Source organism: Anabrus simplex, chromosome 1, assembly GCF_040414725.1.
Source record: "Anabrus simplex isolate iqAnaSimp1 chromosome 1, ASM4041472v1, whole genome shotgun sequence".
Lineage (NCBI taxonomy): Eukaryota > Metazoa > Arthropoda > Insecta > Orthoptera > Tettigoniidae > Anabrus > Anabrus simplex.
Genome location: NC_090265.1, coordinates 852,313,245 through 852,333,729, shown reverse-complemented (window position 1 = coordinate 852,333,729; position 20,485 = coordinate 852,313,245). Strand labels below are relative to the sequence as shown.

General features: G+C 41.9%; 1 protein-coding gene across 1 annotated transcript in view; it reads right to left on the bottom strand.

Moving 5' to 3' along the window:
- The window catches only part of Drgx (Dorsal root ganglia homeobox), a 367,971-nt gene that overhangs the window by 107,387 nt on the left and 240,099 nt on the right, over nucleotides 1–20,485 (bottom strand). The window contains exons 6-7 of the mRNA XM_067147688.2: nucleotides 17,168–17,373; nucleotides 13,729–13,917 (exon numbers count right to left, since the gene is read on the bottom strand). Of these exons, the coding sequence (XP_067003789.1) occupies nucleotides 13,729–13,917; nucleotides 17,168–17,373 (395 nt within the window). The remainder of the gene's footprint in view (nucleotides 1–13,728; nucleotides 13,918–17,167; nucleotides 17,374–20,485) is intronic.

Sequence of the window (20,485 nt, the reverse complement as noted above, 5' to 3'; positions counted from 1 at the left end):
TTATTTAACGAGTCTAACAATAACAATAAATTCGAGTTTTCTGTTAAGTTTCATTGGCTTTCATCAGGCCAAAGCATGTGAAGGTCTGCTGCTGATACTAAACAGAAATTATTCAAGGAACGTGGAAGTCACGATCACATAATCCACGGCCCCCTATTAACTGGACTCAAGGATCATCGCGCTGTGTTGTGGTGGTCAGGAGGGCATTTATGTTGGCATTCGGGCCACACTGAGAACTGATGCTTGTTTCAAAGTACTTACAGGGGTTGGACAAGGCTGTAATCGTACACCCTTAGCGTTCACAGTTTACACGGATAACACTGATAGAAAACTACGAGGGTTGTGAAATAAGTCATGGCTACTTATTTTTTCCTCACTTTCGTACAGCGCTACTATGGTTGTCTGACGAGAAGTCACGTGCATGCGGGGTAAGGGATGCGGAGGGTAACATGGCTCCTGCGCATGCGCGGTAAGGGATGCGGAGGGTAACATGGCTCCTGCGCATGCGCCAATCTCAAGTCTCAAGACCTGACAATAAACATCGGTTCCGTCCGCGGTGATTCTTGTGAACTAAGGTGCTGCTGTGAAATTTCAAACTGGTAGTGCAATTGTGCTTTAGTTACACATTTACTGTAAGTACTGCATAATGATCAGTTTAATAATGAACACGCATCTCTTTCAGAGAGCTCGCACTGTTTGTCACGACCTATGTTTGTAGCTTAGTGTAGTATCTGTTACTCGTGCCGTACCTACAAGCTGCCGCGACTTCTCGTTAGACGCAGGTGTGCTGGAAAGTACGACACTCATAGGACATGGACACAACACTAGATGGTGCTGCATTGGACAAGTACCACGCACGGGGAGATGGGACTGCACTAATGAGTCAGGCTCCGTGCAAAATTGATGTGGCGAGGCAAGAACAGTGTCCCTACATCAAACTTGCCGTACGTTCGCGTCGCAATGCTAAATAATGCCATAGAGAGCTTGTGAAAGCTGAGAGGAATGATGCACTTCCGTACTGAAACGTTACGACATAGGCCGCACGGACGAAACAAGCAGTGCAGAAGACCTGTCAGTGTCCGGAGTGATGTATCACGTGCAGTAATTACCCAATGCATGGCCGTTGACACTGTTTTAGTTACAAGTCGAAACAATGTCCTCCTCCTCCACGACAACTCCAGAACGCGCGCTACAGAGGCTGTACGAAAGCAATTTCATCACTGGGAGTGGAAGTACTGGAACTCCCGCCATGCTCACTAAACTTGTCTTCGTTCTATTTTGACCTCATCCCCAAAGTGAAAGAATCATTGCGTAGAAGCCGGTTGGAGACACGACAGGACATTGCCAACACTGTGAAACAAGAGGTTGAAAATTTGACACATAGTGAGGTGCCTGGTATCTGATGTCTCCGACATCATTTGACAGCGTATTGTGGACAATCTAGGGAATTACTTTGAGGGTTCATCGTAAAGGTTACTGTAATGTTTATTGTCAAACATTATGTAGCACAAGGACTTCATGACTGAGAGTTCTTTTATATCCTACACCTGGCAAACCTACACGGTCTTATTCATACATTCCACAGCACTTTACGCTCTCCACCTCATGTGTATATTTCCATTTGTATGGTAGAACCCGCACTGGTACCAAAAAGAAACAAAAAGAAACAGTTGCCATGACCTCTGCACCAACCCTCATATTATTCCTCGAGAATGGTCCAATAAGAACAAACTGAGGAATATTCTGGTAAGGTTTTTAAGATATGCCATTTACCTTCCTCACTTCCACATTAACACTCACGACTTGGGTTTTTTAAAATACTATTTGTTCGGGGCGTCGACCTATAGAGATCTTTTGACCCTACTTGCACCATATGATATGAACCTCCGTGTAATTGGATTTGCGGAAGTGTAGAGTGTTGAATATGAGGAAAGGAAGGTTAAGGACGACACAAACATCCAGTCCCCACGCCAGGGATATTAATCATTTACAATTAAAAACCCCTGACCCGGCCGGGAATCGAACCCGGGGCCGCCGGGTAACAGCCGAACGCGTTGCCCCCTTCAGCGCGGGGCCGGATCACAACATGGGTTAATACTTGTTTGTAAAGAGTCATATAATATATTCCTCCTACGTCGTATTTCTTGTTCCCAAATCTCGCTAATTTGTTCTGATTAGCCCTGGGTCTCAATTGTCTGACGACTTACTTAATAGCTGTGGGTTCTTTTACAGCGATATTAAAACTTTTTATGGCCATTTTTATAAATTGAGACGTCACAGACAATGGGGCTATTTTAGTGCACGGACGTCGGCCATCAGCTCGTGTTATGTCTGAGTAACTTACAGTTTAAGAGGACGCAACAAAAAATGGAGAGGAGTTTATTCATTTAAATAAAATGACTCGTTGATCAGAACTGAAAAAAACCTTTCAACTTGCACATTTTCTTCGTTACACGGAAAAGCATTGAACCATGGATATATTTTGGGCTTAGAATACAAGACAGCGAGTACAAATTCTTTGGCTCTTCTCCTCTTAGTAGCCTCCTATAACATGGACGGGATGCACATCCTTTTACTTCACCCGCAGGAGAGGTTATTTATTTAATTGTATAGTGATTTTATACAATATATATATACAAGGAAAAATCAAACTTTAAAGTCCATCCTTCTCAGCCATTCAGATAAACCAGGTGTGAGAGCGAACAAATCATCAAGAGTGTCAGGGTACGAATGAAGAGGACAGTGTTGGACCAGGTGCTCAATCGTCTGTTCTTCCAGGTTAATATCACACATTGGTGAACTGATCCAACTCCCACTTGTGCCTGAAATAATTGCAACAACCATGTCCAGTATTTAACCTGTTGATACGGCACCAGAGGTTCCTCGGTAGGTCAAAACCGTTTGGCTTCTTTATGGGATCAAGATGGTGGGCACTTGTTCCCAATGTTTTTGTTGACCTCTCATGCTTCCAGCTTTCATTTAGGTCAAATCCATCCGCAATGAGTTGCCCTACAGTGACACTTGCTGGTCTTCTTGATTGCAGTCGCTGCTATGACGGATGGCAGAATTCTTGCTGCAGTGGCAAAGAGGGTGATGCAAAGATTTTCTTAGCTTCGCTTAGTAGAGCTTGCTTCCGCCTTAAGTAAGGTGGAGGGAGGAGACTCAGCACAGCTAACCAGTGACATGGAGTTGATTTGATGGTACCAGCAATGCAACGCATTGTATCGTTCAATTTTGTGTCTTCACATGAACACTTTCCAACCAGACAGGAGCACAGTACTCAGCAGCCGAGTAGACAAAGGCTGATGCCAGTTAAACGTAGACAATCAGTAGAGTCTCCCCAGGAGGTAACACAGAGCTTATGCAGTATGTTGTTTCTTGCGGCGACTTCATGAGAAAGCTTAGTCATGTGCTCTTTGTAGCTCAGGGTTCTATCTAAAGTGAGTCCAAGATATTTTGGGAAGGGATTGTACCTCAGCTTTCGTCCGTTGAGCAGGTAAAGAGTCCCGATAAATCGAAAGAAAAATGAGTATATCCACAAAAGAATGGTAAGGCTCAAGAACTGTAAGGAAATGGAAGACATTCTAGAGTTCGTAAAGAAAAAAAAATCGTGGCGCAACAGCCCCGAAGGGGCAGCGACCGCTACTGAGCCCGAAGGTCTGTAGATTCCGACGAGTCGTGTAATCAGCACGATGAATCTTCTCGGCCGTTATTCTTGGATTTCTAGACCGAGACCGCCATCTCAGTGTCAGATAGCTTCTTAGTTATAACCACGTAGGCTGAGCCCTCAGATCCAGGTAAAAATCGGCGATCTGGCCGGGAAATGAACCAGGGACCTCCGGGTAAGAGGTACTCACGCTACCCCTACACCGGCTACATAAAATTATTATTATTATTATTATTATTATTATTATTATTATTATTATTATTATTATTATTATTATTAGCTTGACGTGTGGTGTAGAGGTAACTTTCCTGTCTCGTATTCCATGGCCGAGGGTTCGTTTTCCGGCCCGTTCAAGGTTTTTAATTCTGGACTGAGGAGTAGAACGAGGTTCATTTGATACGAGATTTGCTCAAGCTCTTAGTTACAGGAAAGTGACGCTACTGACCTAGTATACATAGACGAACAATGGTTTCCATGGTTACAATGGTATGGGGATAATAAAAGAAGGAGCGAGCCAGTGAGTGACAAAGTGAGTGAGAGTGTGTGTGGTGGGTTTTTCTTTACAATCTGTTTTACGTCGCACCGATACAGATAGGTCTTATGGCGACGATGAAATAGGAGTAGGAAGGAATCGAACGTGGCCTTGATTAATGTACAGGCCCTGCATTTGCCTGGTATGAAAGTGGGTAACCACAGAAAACCATCATTAGGCCTGCCGACAATGCGGTTCGAACCAATTAGCCCCCGAATTCAAGCTGATAGCTACGTAACCGAAACCACACAGCCACTTGCACGGTAGTGAGTGAGGCAGTCATTATGACACATAGCGAGTGAGATAGTGAACGAATAAGGAGAGAGCAAGTGAGAGAAACATTATGTGAGACAGTCATTGAGAGAGCGAGTGAGATAGTGAACGAATAAGGAGCGAGCAAGTGAGTGAGAGAAACATTGAGTGAGACAGTCATTGAGAGTGATAGCGAGTGAGTTAGTGAACGAATAAGGAGCAAGCAAGTGAGTGAGAGAAACATTGAATGAGATAGTCATTGAGAGTGATAGCGAGTGAGTTAGTGAACGAATAAGGGGCAAGCAAGTGAGTGAGAGAAACATTGAGTGAGACAGTCATTGAGAGAGCGAGTGAGATAGTGAACGAATAAGGAGAGAGCAAGTGAGTGAGAGAAATATTGAGTGAAACAGTCATTGAGAGAGCGAGTGAGATAGTGAACGAATAAGGAGAGAGCAAGTGAGAGAGAGAAATATTGAGTGAAACAGTCATTGAGAGAGATAGCGGGTGAGTTAGTGAACTAATAAGGAGAGAGCAAGTGCGAGAGAGAAACATTGAGTGAGACAGTCATTGAGAGAGCGAGTGAGATAGTGAACGAATAAGGAGAGCGCAAGTGAGTGAGAGAAACATTGAATGAGATAGTCATTGAGAGTGATAGCGAGTGAGATAGTGAACGAATAAGGAGAGAGCAAGTGAGAGAGAGAAATATTGAGTGAAACAGTCATTGAGAGAGATAGCGGGTGAGTTAGTGAACTAATAAGGAGAGAGCAAGTGCGAGAGAGAAACATTGAGTGAGACAGTCATTGAGAGAGCGAGTGAGATAGTGAACGAATAAGGAGAGCGCAAGTGAGAGAGAGAAACATTGAATGAGATAGTCATTGAGAGTGATAGCGAGTGAGATAGTGAACGAATAAGGAGCAAGCAAGTGAGTGAGAGAAACATTGAGTGAGACAGTCATTGAGAGAGCGAGTGAGATAGTGAACGAATAAGGAGAGCGCAAGTGAGTAAGAGAAACATTGAATGAGATAGTCATTGAGAGTGATAGCGAGTGAGTTAGTGAACTAATAAGGAGAGAGCAAGTGCGAGAGAGAAACATTGAGTGAGACAGTCATTGAGAGAGCGAGTGAGATAGTGAACGAATAAGGAGAGAGCAAGTGAGAGAGAGAAATATTGAGTGAAACAGTCATTGAGAGAGATAGCGGGTGAGTTAGTGAACTAATAAGGAGAGAGCAAGTGCGAGAGAGAAACATTGAGTGAGACAGTCGCTGAGAGAGATAGAGAGTGAGATAGTGAATGAATAAGGAGGAAGCAAATGAGTATGCGAGTGAGAGAAACAGTGAGTGAGATGAAACAGTGATTGAGAGAGATAGCGAATGAGGTTGTGAGTAAGGAAGAGAGGTAGTGAGAATCAGAAAGATGGCGAGTGAGTGAGTTAGAGAGATAGTAAGTGAGACTCTATGTGCGTGTGTGTGTGTGTGAGAGAGAGAGAGAGAGAGAATTAGTGAGAGGGACAGTGAATACAGGAGATCTAGATCTCTAATACTAAGTTCATTTTCTCGCGGCACATTAGCGATTCATTCGTGCCACAGCTGTGTGTGTGTGTGTGTGTGTGTGTGTGTGTGTGTGTGTGTAGTAAGAGGTGTATATTGAGGCAATCACAAATACACAGTCCCCGAGTGAAAAGAGCTCAACCCGGCGGAGTAGCTCAAACGGTCGAGACGGTGGCCTTCTGACCCCAACTTGGCAGGTTCGTTCCTGATTCAGTCCTGTGGTATTTGAAGGTGCTCAAATATGCCAGCCTCGTGTCGGTAGATTTACTGGCACGTAAAAGAACTCCTGCGGCACAAAATTCCGGCACTGCGGCGTCTCCGAAAACCGTCAAAACAGTGGGACGTAAATGCAATAACATTATTTTTTTTCTTTCTTAAGCTGTTTACACTGAATGATTGGTTTTCCCTCGGACTCAGCGAGGGATCCCACCTCTACCGCCTCAAGGGCTGTGTACTGTATCGTGAGACTTTGGGTTGGGGGATACCAACTAGGGTGGTGGACCAGTACCTCGCCCAGGCAGCCTCACCTGCTATGCTGAACAGTGGCTTTGTGGGGGATGGGAAGATTGGAAGTGATAGACAAGGAAGAGGGAAGGAAGCGGCCGTGGCCTTAGGTTCGATACCATCCCGGCATTTGCCTGGAGAAGAAGTGGGAAACCACGGGAAACTCCTTCGACGAGATGGCTGAGGTGCGAATAGAACGCCCTCTACTCAGTTACCCTGCCGAGGCTGAGTGCCTCGTACCACTTTTGAAATTTCGTGGAAGAGCCTGGAATCGAACTCGGTCCTCCGGGGGTGGCAGCTAATCACACTAACCACTACTGTACACTACAGAGATGAACAACAACATTATTATTATTATTATTATTATTATTATTATTATTATTATTATTATTATTATTATTATTATAAAAAGCTCACCATACGCGGCAAAATCTTCGGCCCGGCCGAGAATCGAATCCGGGACTCTTCCGAACACAAGGCCACTACGCTGATCATTCAGCTATGGAGCGAGACTATTTCGGACTTCTCCAGCCCTTAATTCGATTCTGGCCCAGAATGTCAGTCATACTCAACTGGGTTTTCCTGTTTGTATCAGACGCATACCTTTTGATGCCGGGGTAACATGATATTTACTTTCGGCACAGCAGTTAAGTGAGATCTTGCCACACCCGGACGCCAGTACAACTGTGTCACTTGTCTACTATTTACGAGAGGTCGAGCTATGACCTCTCCAATATTCTCATCAGATTGAACTTTGCCTCGTCCATAACATCATCTTATCAGTCAATCCTCATTCTACATTCAATTATGGCGATACCAATTGTTCTCTATTGGATTTGTCCATTGACCCAATGTCCACTCCCTGAGCATGCACTGGTCACGATGCTCCAATTAGTTGTTCGGTGCAAGAAGCGTGAGTGTCTAGGCGGCCTTGGATTCTCCTTACACCGTATTTATGATGCAGTGTGATAGGTGGCACTGCACGAGACTTGGCGCCATCGTAGCGACGTCAATAACCACCGGAAAATGGCAGGAAACATCTGATATACAGGGTAGAACCTGCATGGTTAAGTAGAGGACATCCAGATTATTTATTTATTTATTTATTTATTTATTTATTTATTTATTTATTTATTTATTTATTTATTTATTTATTTATTGTATATTACTTTATATAATCTGTTTGCCCTCCAGGGTTGTTTCCTCCCCTGTACTCAACGAGGGATCCCACCTCTACCACCTCAAGGGAAGTATCCTGGAATGTAAGGCATTTCGTCGAGGATATAACTGGGGAGGAGGAGCAGTATTTCGCCCAGGCGGCCTCACGTGCTGTGCTGAATAGGGTCGTGGGGGATAGGAAAATGGGACGGGATAGACAAGGAAGAGGGAAGGATGTGGCCGTGGCCTTAAGCTAGGTATCATCCCGGCATTTGCAAGGGGAAGAAATATGAAACCATGGAAAACCACTTCGCGGATGGCTGAGGTGGGAATCGAACTCCCCTCTACTCAGTTGACCTCCCGAGGCTGAGTGGAACCCGCTCCAGTCCTCGTAGGCCTACCATGTTTCAAATTTCATGGAAAAGCTGGGAAGCGAACCCGGGCCTTCGGGGATGACAGCTAATCACACTAACCATAGAGGCTGTGACCTTAACTTGGTACCATCCCGAAGGGTTTCATCCAGATTTTCGTCGACAACTCCCTTTTGAAGGAGAACAATTGGTGGTAAAAATGGGTGCAAGACAGAGGAACTTTGAGAAAGCTCGTGTAACCAAGCGACAGGACAGGCTAAGATACAGCAAGCAAAGGAAGAAGGTATCTGCCATAGCAGCTGGGGGAAGAAAAAATTACAGTGCGCTAGCATTTTATGAACTGTGAACAAAACTCGGTAATATTACTACAATTGAAATTAATTGCCATTTTAACCAACAATAATCAAGAGCACAGAGGTGTAATGGCTCGCAGTGGGAACAGATTGCGTCTGCAAATTCATGCTCTTTGTGAAAACCACTCAGTTAATTCCTGCACTTTGCGAGAACCAATCAGAATCATTGATGGATTCAGTAACTATTTCTCCGATGACACAGCGGTGAGATATCTGTGGCACTATCTCTATATGACAGGTGTGGATATTGAAGTAGGAGGGCTTACTAGCGATATTCACATTTTAATCAGCCCATTATTTGATTTGTACAATCATCATTTTGATCTCACCAAAGTATCAGGTGATAGAAGTGTAAATCTAAGTCATTGACCACTAACTAGCATATCCTAGCGTATTTAATCGCAGACCAGTGTGATCTGATACGTTCACAAGAAATCGGATCTGCAACAAAAATGCATTTCCAAGCACAAAAAAAGAAAAAAACGGAGACGTTACACAAAAATACATCCAAAATAGGGATATATTTAGATTCAGATGTTCGCAAATGGCAAATTGATCAAGAAAACGATCAAAACAACATGAACCAATATGAGAAGAGAGCCGAGAGCATAAGAGTTCAAGACGTATAACACAAAGGAACGTAGATAAATGCCTCTAAGTACTATGCGTATTCCTAAAATGGGCTGATTCGCAAATAATAATAATAATAATAATAATAATAATAATAATAATAATAATAATAATAATAATAATAATAATAATAATAATAATAATAGCGGGAGGGCGATTAGCTCAGTGGCTTACCTGCTGGCTTCCCACCCGGAATCTGTGGTTCGAATCCCGGTCAATTCTGGGCTGAGATTTTCATCTCAAGAATCAAGTGGCTTCATCAAACGCATCCGGTCAAAACCTCCCGGCCTAAACCAAAATGAGCGTGGATGGCTGCAGTGACTGCAGAAATAACTGGGATAAGCTGAAGAAAGTATAATAATAATAATAATAATAATAATAATAATAATAATAATAATAAATCAACTACCACCTGGATTCAAGAAGTCAAGAAAGACCTGGAAGGGAACAACATACGAGAAGAAGAATTATTGGAAAGAAAGATTTTTAGGAAGAAAGTCTTACAAATGGAAGAATTCCAAGGGAGGAAGGAAAAGAAAACAGGCACAAAGTGGACTGAAGACAGGAAAAAGAAACACAGTGAAACAATGAAAGAATACTGGAAGAAAAGGAAAGAACAACTAAGGGGGGACAATTGAAATTGTAACGTGGTCCTTAGAAGGCCGGAACGCAAGAATAATAATAATAATAATAATAATAATAATAATAATAATAATAATAATAATAATAATAATAATAATAATAATAATAATAATAATAAAAGGAATTTCCTCACTTCGAACATTGATACAGGAATAAGAAAGATGTTTTTGAAGACGTTCGTCTGGAGCGTAGCATTGTATGGAAGTGAAACATGGACGATAACTAGCTCAGAAATACTGAGAATAGAAGCTTTTGAAATGTGGCGTTACAGAAGAATGTTGAAGGTGAAATGGATAGATCGAATCACAAACGAAGAGATACTGATACAAATTGGTCAGAGAAGATCGATTTAGCTAAATTTGACGAGAAGAAGGGATAGAATGACAAAGCACGTCTTCAGACACCAGGACTTGTTCAGTTGGTTTTTGAGAGAAGTGTAGGCGGTACGAACGGTAGGGGTAGACCAAGGTATGAATATGAAAAAACAGATTAGATCAGGTGTAGGATGTAATAGTTACGTAGAAATGAAAAGGTTAGTACGGGATAGGCTGGCATGGAGAGCTGCATCAAACAATCTATGGGCAGATTACTATAATAATAATAATAATAATAATAATAATAATAATAATAATAATAATAATGTCCGGCTCCATGGCTAAATGGTTAGCGTGCTGGCCTTTGGTCACAGGGATCCCGGGTACGATTCCCGGCAGGGTCGGGAATTTTAACCAATATTGGTTAATTTCGCTGGCATGGGGGCTGGGTTTAGGCCTATGTGTCGTCTTCATCATAATTTCATCCTCATCACGACGCGCAGGTCGCCTACGGGAGTCAAATCAAAAGACCTGCACCTGTCAAGCCGAACATGTCCTCGGACACTCCCGGCACTAAAAGCCATTCGCCATTTCATTTCATAATAATAATAATAATAATAATAATACAGCATAGAGGAGGATGTGTTCTATTATTTAACAGCCATTGAAAAATCATCCTAATAGTCTCTGGTGTCTTTAAAGGTTGGTAAAACCTTTCACGGATGCACCGATCGATTTAAAAACATGTCCATTTTAACAGTATAATGTTAAACAATGACTTAGTATTCGTAATTGTCCAGGAGAAGATACCTTAAAAGACAAATTATATTTAAGCATCTCATGCAACTCCAGTATTAGCGATGATGAACGCAGTCACTCATGGTCAGCCAAGTCCTCTTCCGGTTACTGTGTTTGTGCGCTGTATGTGTGTGCTCCACAAATACGATCACTGGTCCAACTCCTATACTGATTGCATTTTTCAATTTATAACATTTTTAAAACTTGATGTTTGTGTAATAAAATAAATAAGAACCCATGATTAAAAACGGTAAATTGAGATCAAACATGTCCTAATGAACACAGTCGGACAAATTCAGCGTATACAACACTTCAAAGTGTGTGTGTGTTAGTGTTTAATATCGATAGTCGTCAAGGCACATACAGTTACTGGTACGTCATCCGTAGTGATGATCTCGTCAATACGATGACAAGCGTTAAGAAACAGATCCTTATGCGTTTAATGGAATTCTGATGGTTACTTAAGGGGACAGTCTAGAGATAAGAATGGATATTTCTGCCAGTTTGGTGAAAACGTAAATCCATGGCCTCCTGAGTAAGATTCGTACTGTAGAAATAACGCCTGGATCCATAATCTCCTAATTACGGCATTTTTTGGAAACATGCAGGTAACGATTCAGCAGAGAGAACGGCATCCAAACTTGTTTTGTTTGTACCTAGATTTCCATTTATTACAACTTCTTCTTGCTTAGTTGCCGCAACAACAAAGAATACCGGTAAAATATCGTAACTTAAATAGTAACATTTAAGGATACATCACTATATTTCCCCAAATATGTCTGTGTCATCTTCGCGATATGTTCGTTGAACTACACGGTACTATTCCGTTTAGGGCACAATATAGATAGGTAGATAGATAAATAGATCAATTTGCGTAGTTAAGGCCACTCGGCATTGGAATCAAAATTAATGCTATCGTAATTAACACCAACTAAAGTAAAGTTACTCTAACACAATCTTTAAGGCAGGTCACGCCTCCCAGCCATATACGGACTGGTGTTCATTTTCCTAAGCTTGTGTATAAAGGAAAATGAATCTTAAATACATTATACTGTAGGAGTGCATAAATACGTCATGCAAACATACTTCCTTATAGTACTGTATGGTAAGGTTAATTTTCCTTTGCACATGCATAGGAAAATGAACACAACGGAAAATGTTCTGATAGACTGCATATTAAAATGTGGCTGGGAGGCCTAACATTAGGAGGAGCATTATCAGATACTCGGTATTGTTTCTTGTTACCGGCTTTACGTCGCACCGACACAGATAGGTCTTATGGAGACGATAGGGTAGGAAAGGCCTAGGAGCGGGAAAGAAGCGGCCGTGGCCTTAATTAAGGTACAGCCCCAGCATTTGCCTGGTGTGAAAATGGGAAACCACGGAAAACCATCTTCAGGGCTGCCGACAGTGGTATTCGAACCCACTATCTCCCGGATGCAAGCTCACAGCTACGCGTTCCTAACCGCACGGCCAATTCGCCCGGTGTATTGTTTCTTAAGGGGCGATATGTTATAACTGAAATAAAATTCCATCCCAATGAGACATACACAGTTACACGTTTGTAAAATGAATAATAATAATAATAATAATAATAATAATAATAATAATCATCATCATCATAATAACACATTTTTGGGTTTCCTATTTGCTTTCCGTCGCACCGACACAGATAGGTCTTATGGGACGATGGGGGTAGGAAAGGCCTAGGAGCGGGAAAGAAGCGGCCGTGGCCTTAGTTAAGGTACAGCATCAGCATTTGCCTGGTGTGAAAATGGGAAACCAAGGAAAACCATATTGAGGGCTGCCGACAGTGGGATTTGCACCCACTATCTCTCGGATGCAAGCTCACAGCCACGCGACTCTAACCGCACGGCCAACTCCCCCGGTAATAATAATAATAATAATAATAATAATAATAATAATAATAATAATAATAATAATAATAATAATAATAATACGACAAATGTAGTACTAGAACTGTACAGTCCACTCGCATATTGCTGTACCTTTAAACACTATTTTAAGTGACACTGTGGTTGGTATTCCCCTGACGTCATCTGGTAAACGGATCCATTATCTTGCAGCATGCACAGGAAGTGAGTTGTTATGTGGCAGTTCGATGGTAAGGAATGACGAGCAGGTTTGATGTTTGAGTCCTTGTACCTCTGCCATGAATATTCGAAAAGTAATGGAAACTCGAAGATGGGGAAAATGTAGTAAGAACTCGGTGGAGGAGCGACCAAGTATGATGGTTTCGATGAACATGGAGTCGCCACCACTCTGATTCTAGGAAAGATGATGGCACGTGCTTATATTTTCTTCAATTGCATGCATATCTGACATATATATTTTGAGCGCTCTGCAGCCTTAGCGACAATTGTAGCGTAACGTCGTTGAAAGCAGCATCACAATAATCAAAATGTGACATTGCACGAGTTTCAATTTATTTCTTAAGTTTTATTGGAAAGATGTGTTTATACAAAGAATTTAGAATTGAGAATACATTTTGGCAGATAGGTATGGAATGTGCAGACCAAGTCATGCGTTCGTTCATGATAATGAGGAAATTCTTCACTTGCGATTCAAAAGAAATTGGAACGTCTAAAAGGATTACACTGTGCGGGCATACGCGTGGTTCCTGACAACGTTACATGCGACGGATTTCTAGTCGGCACCTAGATAGATGGTTGTACAGTATATGGTCATAGTATCGTAGGTTACAGACGTATCTCACACATGCATTTTGACCACGTTGCAATCCACTCAATTATTCTTGGACTCTTAACTATTGTTTCCAACGGTGTAAAAATCCGATTTCCAATTCAGACTTCATTGCGTGCGGGGCTATGTATATTGCTCATAGCAAAATGAACCCGTTGTAAACAAGGTGGTCTTAAAGTATTTGTAAGAACAGTACAGTATGTAGCAGTATTATTAAACAGTGAACTCAGACTCACCTCTCGCTGAAACTGGGGAAGAGATGGTGCCCGAACGAGGGCATACCGCTCGCCAGGGACACCGGGGGGCGCAGCAACGATGGCTCCGTCACGGTGGAAGATGGCGTCGATGGTGTTGAAGACGTAACAGGAGTAATCCCTGCCGCCGGCGGTCGTGACAGCGGCGAAGGGGTTGTGGGCGCCGACCCACTATCCAGAAAGTCAGATCATTAGTTTAATTGTACCATGAAGTTAAATGCTAGTACAGGATGAATGGAATAAAAAGATTCAGAACAATAATAAGAAGCCGAGCAAGAAATTAACGATTAGAGTGAAGGATTTTGAGAATCCGATAATAATAGAGAATATAAGACTAAACGAACATAGGAATTTTGCGAAATTATCCAAAAGATATCAATAAAGAAAGAAATGCTTCCAAACAGAGAAGTAAGAGATATGGTGTGGTGGCTAATCAGGATAAAAGAGCAAGGGAAAGGGAGAGAAACATGCCGGAAATCGTTATTCATTTTTGAGGAGAAATAAGGGAAGAGGCGCATCTGTTGAGTATGTAGGGGGACTGATGCACTTAAATGTCTTGGTAGTGAATATTAAACAAAAAATGGAAACAGAGAAAGAACTCTATGGAAATCCACTTTGACCGAGTCAAGAATAGAATGTATGAAGCCCCATCTAGCGGCGAGGAGAGGAAGTGTGTCAGCTGCCAAAGTCTGTCGCACTCCTCTGGGGCAATGATTATTGACTGACAAATGAAATGTTACTGGAGAGTATTGCGGGAATGAATGATGACAGGGAAAACCGGAGTACCCGGAGAAAAACATGTCCCGCCTCCGCTTTATCTAGCACAAATCTCACGTGGAGTACCTGAGATTTGAACCACGGAAGCCAGCGGTGAAAGGCCAGCGCGCTGCCGCCTGAGCCAAGGAGGCTTCTTATTAGTGAATATTAAACAAAAATTGAAAGAGAGAAAGAATTATATTTAATTGTTAAATTATTAAACAAAACGTGGAATACACCTGGAAGAATAGATAAAAATCTGTATCTATGTGGGCACAGGAAATAAGAAAATACAAAATAAGCAATAAAGAAGATAGTAAAAGGAGGTAAGACACATGTTTGTGCTAAAAATGTTATTTTAGGTGCCTAAAATACTCTCAAATGTGAAAAAATAGGTTCTAAAAATATATTTTAGACAACTTCAATTTTACGTATTTAATAGGCATTTATCAATTAAAACATAATTTATATTTTGCTAAATTGATAATAACTCTTCAGGAAGAAATATAAAAAAATCACTATCTCTTTGCTACAAATGTCACATAATAGATATAATTTTACTATCCGCAGTGAACTGGGGAACTTCTGTAATCTTTTAATTAAAGACGACACTATCTTGTTTTCAGCAGGTCGATGGACACTCGAGACACAGACTACGGGCCTATAGCACTACGGGAGGTCCTTAAGGATTTCCCGGTAGTATGGAAAAAATGAAATGGCGTATGGCTTTTAGTGCCGGGAGTGTCCGAGGACATGTTCGGCTCGCCGGATTCAGGTCTTTTGATTTGACGCTTGTAGGTGACTTGCGCGACATGATGAGGATGAAATGGTGTTCAAAATGGCACATACATCCAGTCCTCATGTCAGCGGAATTGAACAAGTATGGTTAAAATTCCCGACCCTGCCGAGAATCGAACCCGGGAACCCTGTGGCCAAATGCCAGTACACTAACCATTTAGCCATGGAGCCGGGCTCACGGTAGTGTGGTTTACAGCTTCCCTATTTTAAGATTTTGTTTCAAAAGTATTTCAAGAATATACTGTTCAAGATACAGTCCAAACCGTTCATTGCAATGTCGCTTTTAACGTCGTATTGGATATAACGGCGAAAGCTAACGGTGCCGTCTAAAGCTTATATAAACACTGTATTTAAAAAAAACGTTTGGTGAAAAATCGCTTATTACGACACATTAAAGTCACATTTTCGGAGAAATGCATCGACTATACGTCCAAAGTTGTGTTTTGTTTGTTACGCCTTTGGGCATTGTTTACAACAATGTAAAGCTTATTTTCAAACTCTTGTGTTCAGTATATTGTAGATTTAAAATCAGTCTGTCTGTTAAATATCAAGGCAAGCATCGCTGTGAAAATGTCGCAAAAGAAAGGGAAAGTGTTTAATATACTGGGCGAGTTGGCCGTGCGGTTAGGGGCACACAGCTATGAGCTTGCATATGGGAGATAGTGGGTTCAAATCCCACTGTCACCCCGAAGATGGTTTTCCGTGGTTTCCAATTTTCACACCAGGAAAATGCTGGAGCTGGAGCTTAATTACGGCCACGGTCGCTTACTTCCAACTCCTAGGCCTTTCCTATCCCATTGTAGCCGTAAGACCTATCTGTGTCGGTGCGACGTAAAACAAATAGCAAAAAAAGTGTTTGATATTGAAGGAAAGTCGCAAATAATATGGCGATTAGAAAATGCAGAAACAAGTGTCAGTGTCGCGAAGGAATTGGGTGTATGACTCTCAACGATTTCCACAAGTTGGAAGGACGAGAGAACATCTCGATATTATTAATCAATTTATGTTGTTGCTACTTCTTTTCTCACTTATTATTTTATATTTTGCTGACATACTTTTTTCTTTACGTACTGTGTAAGTAATAAAAGAAAAAATCCCTTCAGTCCCACTTCATAAATTCCGTATTACAAATACAGTACTTATTTCACTTATGTTTTTTGAAGTTATAAATGTATTCTGTTAATTAACCATGGATGTGTGCAGCCTAAACTTTACAAATGTGATATTTTAGCCAGAAAAACAACAAAAAAAAAACCCGGTATGTGCGACTAACGCCTATGAAAATGAAAAGCCTACAACCTGTTTTCCAGTCATTGACCGGGTCTGGGATGTAATGAATGGAACATATATAGGCTGTTATTGCAATGGGGTCGCCACTCCCAAGGTGATTTTTATTAATGAGTGATAAATGCGATGAAATGATACTGGAGAGTGTTGCTGGAATGAAATATGACAGGGAAAACCGGAATATCCGGAGAAAAACCTGTCCCACCTCCGCTTTGTCCAGCACAAATCTCACATGGTGTCATCGGGATTTGAACCACGGTATCCAGCGACGCGCTGCCGTCTGAGCCACGGAGGCTCATTACTAACGCCTATAACGACTGTTAATAGGCGTTCCGTTCGGAGTCGGTTTCGACTGTACTTAAAACGAATCTGCAAACATTTTTGTTTTTCGGAATAAATTAAAAGCATTTAAAATCTATTTAGGAATAAAAATTATAGGAACACAGGCAAATATAGGTTGTAACATCAATTTAGGCATTTTAGGTACTATAGAACCACCGTTCTTAATCTTATAAATACATGAAACATGTAAATACAACTTCATTTTAAATTATCTCCTAAGGAACAAAATAGGTTTTACCTGGGGCTGTACGCCTGTAGACGTGCCGTGTCCTCGGCGGATCGCTCAACACATTCGGTATCCAGTTCTCCTTCAGGCTCCGTGTCAGTGGCGGGACAGCTGGCGGGGGTCCCGCTGCTCTCGCGGGTTGAAGGCTGGAGGGAGCTCGCTGGCTCCATATCGCAGTCCTCAGGGCTGCTAGAGCGGACCACGCTGCCCTCTGCTGCCTGCAACACAATAGAACACAGACCACACTGATTTTAAACATGATCAGAATTTGTATTCATGTGTTACTGCTCAACACTGTCATGAACTACCTGACGGAGCAGCTGATGACACACCTGCCGTGGACCATACTTTACGCAGGCGATATTGTTTTGGCTTGTCAGGATGCTGAGGCAGTCTTGTAACGATAGTAAGGCCAAATTCCGTCCCCGCATAGAATTTCGCCCCCCTAGGGATATTTTGGACGGTCGGTACCTAATGTTTAGTGGCGCGCACGAGCGTAGCCTCATCCCGTTGTCTTGTGAGAGTTGGTTGTGTGCACCACGTTTAGTTCCCATGCACAAGGAGGATTCATTTTTCATGCTGAGCTGAGTTAGTGCAGCATTCAGATTAAGAGCCTGTTATTCCTAGAGTGAGCACTCAAATGTGTAAGAAATGAAGTGAAATGTGAAGGGGGATGTGTCCGAGGACTTCGGCTCGCCAAGTTTAAGTCTTTTTTTTTTATTTGAGACCCGTAGACGACCTGCGCATCATGATGATGATGATGAAGACGACACATACAGCCAGCCCCCCGTGTCAGCGGAATTAACCGATGAAGGTTAAAATTCCAGACCCTGCCGGAATCGAACCCGGGACCCCTGTGACCAAAGCCCAGCACGCTAACCACTTAGCCAGTACACTAGACTGCATTGCAGTCGTGTGGTGTAGTTACTGGCGTATAATCACTACATTAAGGTGGTTGTCGTGAATTACTGTAGCGGCCATTATAATAAATCAGGGAATGTTCGTAATTTCGTCCCCCTTCATTTTGTTTGTTATTAGGAAGTGTATTATAATTTTCAGATAGGAAAACACAAACAGTGGGATAAGGAGGCTATTAAAAATATCTATTAAGGCATTGAGGCACAAGATAATGGGTTATTAACGTGCAAGTCTCTCGAGCAACGGTGAAAGATTACGTTAAAAATAATATCAAGAAAACGTGTCTCATAAATGGCCTTCGAGTAATTTATTATAGGGAAAGTGTGGGGTAAGGTTAGAAAGGAATAATTGTTATATATTTGGCGGGGGACGAAATTACAATCACATTTTTGGTAGTTTAGTTTTTGTAGTTTTTAGGTCAATAGTTTCATTGTAACTTGCCCGTAAGTGGAGAATATATTCAGTAATATGTACACCAATTTTTAGCCTTGTCCATAATATTCCTGTATTTCTACGAGTCCAAATCTGCTAAGGAGACGTAATATGGCCCCCTACCTTATACTTTTTTCAAGTTTGCTCAGCCCGGGTAAGTGGGCCCGCACAACACTGTCTTTCTTGTTGGAGAACTACTGATGATGACCGGCAAGTTCAAATATATTGGATCAGTCATCACAACTGATGCAGATGTCAAGCACCGCATCAGCGTTGGTTGGATGAAATGGCGGTCTCTCACTGGTGTTCCGTGTGATAACCAAATCCCAGTCAAATTGAAAAGCCTGTTGTCCGGCCAAATGTTGGGCAAAGCAGAACAAAAAATGTCACAGAGATGCGGATGTTGCGATGGTCGGCGGGAGACACATGACAAAGTGCGCAATGAGCATGTGCGAGGATATTTCAAAGTTTCATCAGCGACAGGATCGAATAAAAACCGCTCCGCTGGTATGGTCACGTCAGAAGAAGAAATGAACACAATTTAGTACAGAAAACTCTTCTCATCGAAGAGCCGAAGAGAGGAAGAGGGTGTCCTAAGGCAACATGGAAACGAGCTGCTGAGGCTGTTTTAAGAAAAAGTGAAGTGTCATTAGATCTGGTGCAAGAACGTCGGACATTCTCTCCCAGTCCTGACCCTCAGTGACTCGTGAGTGCCAGGAAAGAAGAAGAAGAAGAATGAATTACTAGAGAAGCTTGAAGAGTGGAGGAAAGCTCTGGAAAAGAGGAATGAAGATCATCAGGGTGAAAACAGAATATATGTGTATTAAGGAAGCACAAGATCTATATATTAACTTGCAAGAAGAAGCACTAACATTGGTCAGGTAGTTTCAAAATCTGGGAGACTGAAATTCAACACAGGGTAAATAATGGATGAAAGAACTGGAAGAAACTGAGTGGAGGACTGTGTGATAAGGAAGTCAGTCGTAGGATGAAAGGAAAGCTCTACAAATCTGTGGTGAGATCTACGATGCTGTATATTGCAGAAACTTGGCCGACCACAAAACCCCAAGAGAGAAAGATGGAAGTAACAGAAATCAGAATGTTAAGGTGGCTGAGTGAAGTTACAAGAAAGGACAGAATAAAGAATTATTACATCAGAGAACCAGTGAGAGTGGGACCCATAGGAAAGAAGGTTCAAGAAAATAAGCCAAGATTGTATGGAGATGTGCAGAGAAGAGGGGGGACTACGTGGGGAAAAGAGTTTGAAATCTGGAAATGGAAGAGTCAAGGAAGGGAGCAAGACCAAAAATGAAATGGAAAGACAAGGTAGAAGGGGATCTGAGAAAAAGGTTGAATAAGGGAAGGAGCATTGCATAGCCATTTATGGAAGCAACGCTGACCCTACGTGACGCGGGAAAAGGCTGAGATAAAGGAGGACTATTTTCTATTTATTCTATATCGAGTAGAAACTAACTTCTGAGAACCTTGACGTTTCACGAAGAATGTGTGCGTTTCCTGAGAAGTATCTGAAATAAGAACATATATTTCTGGGTTTTTGCTTTAAAAAGCTCCCCTTAGGATAATTTTTAACCAAGATGCTTCTACAAGCTTGGCGGCAAACTAAGGTGCTCTGGCCGATCACATCTTACTGGCGAGGATAGCTTCACTTACCAGTGAAATACACCACGACAGCCAACTAAAAAGTGTCGTTCATGCAGATTGTCACGTTTCAGGCGTATCAAAATCTAAACACTATCGTGTATTTTTTGGCCTGTTAAAGTATCACCCAAAACATACTTTTGTCCTTCACGTACTTTGGAAATGATTCATCGACCGTTGAAATTTTCAGGTACGCAAATTACGGACATTTCCGATTATTATAATTATTTTATTTAGTCCAAGTCATGCAGCATCAGTAAAATTTTAATTGGCAGACAAAGTGATAATAGTTAAGTTACTCAATGTACAAAGGGACACAAA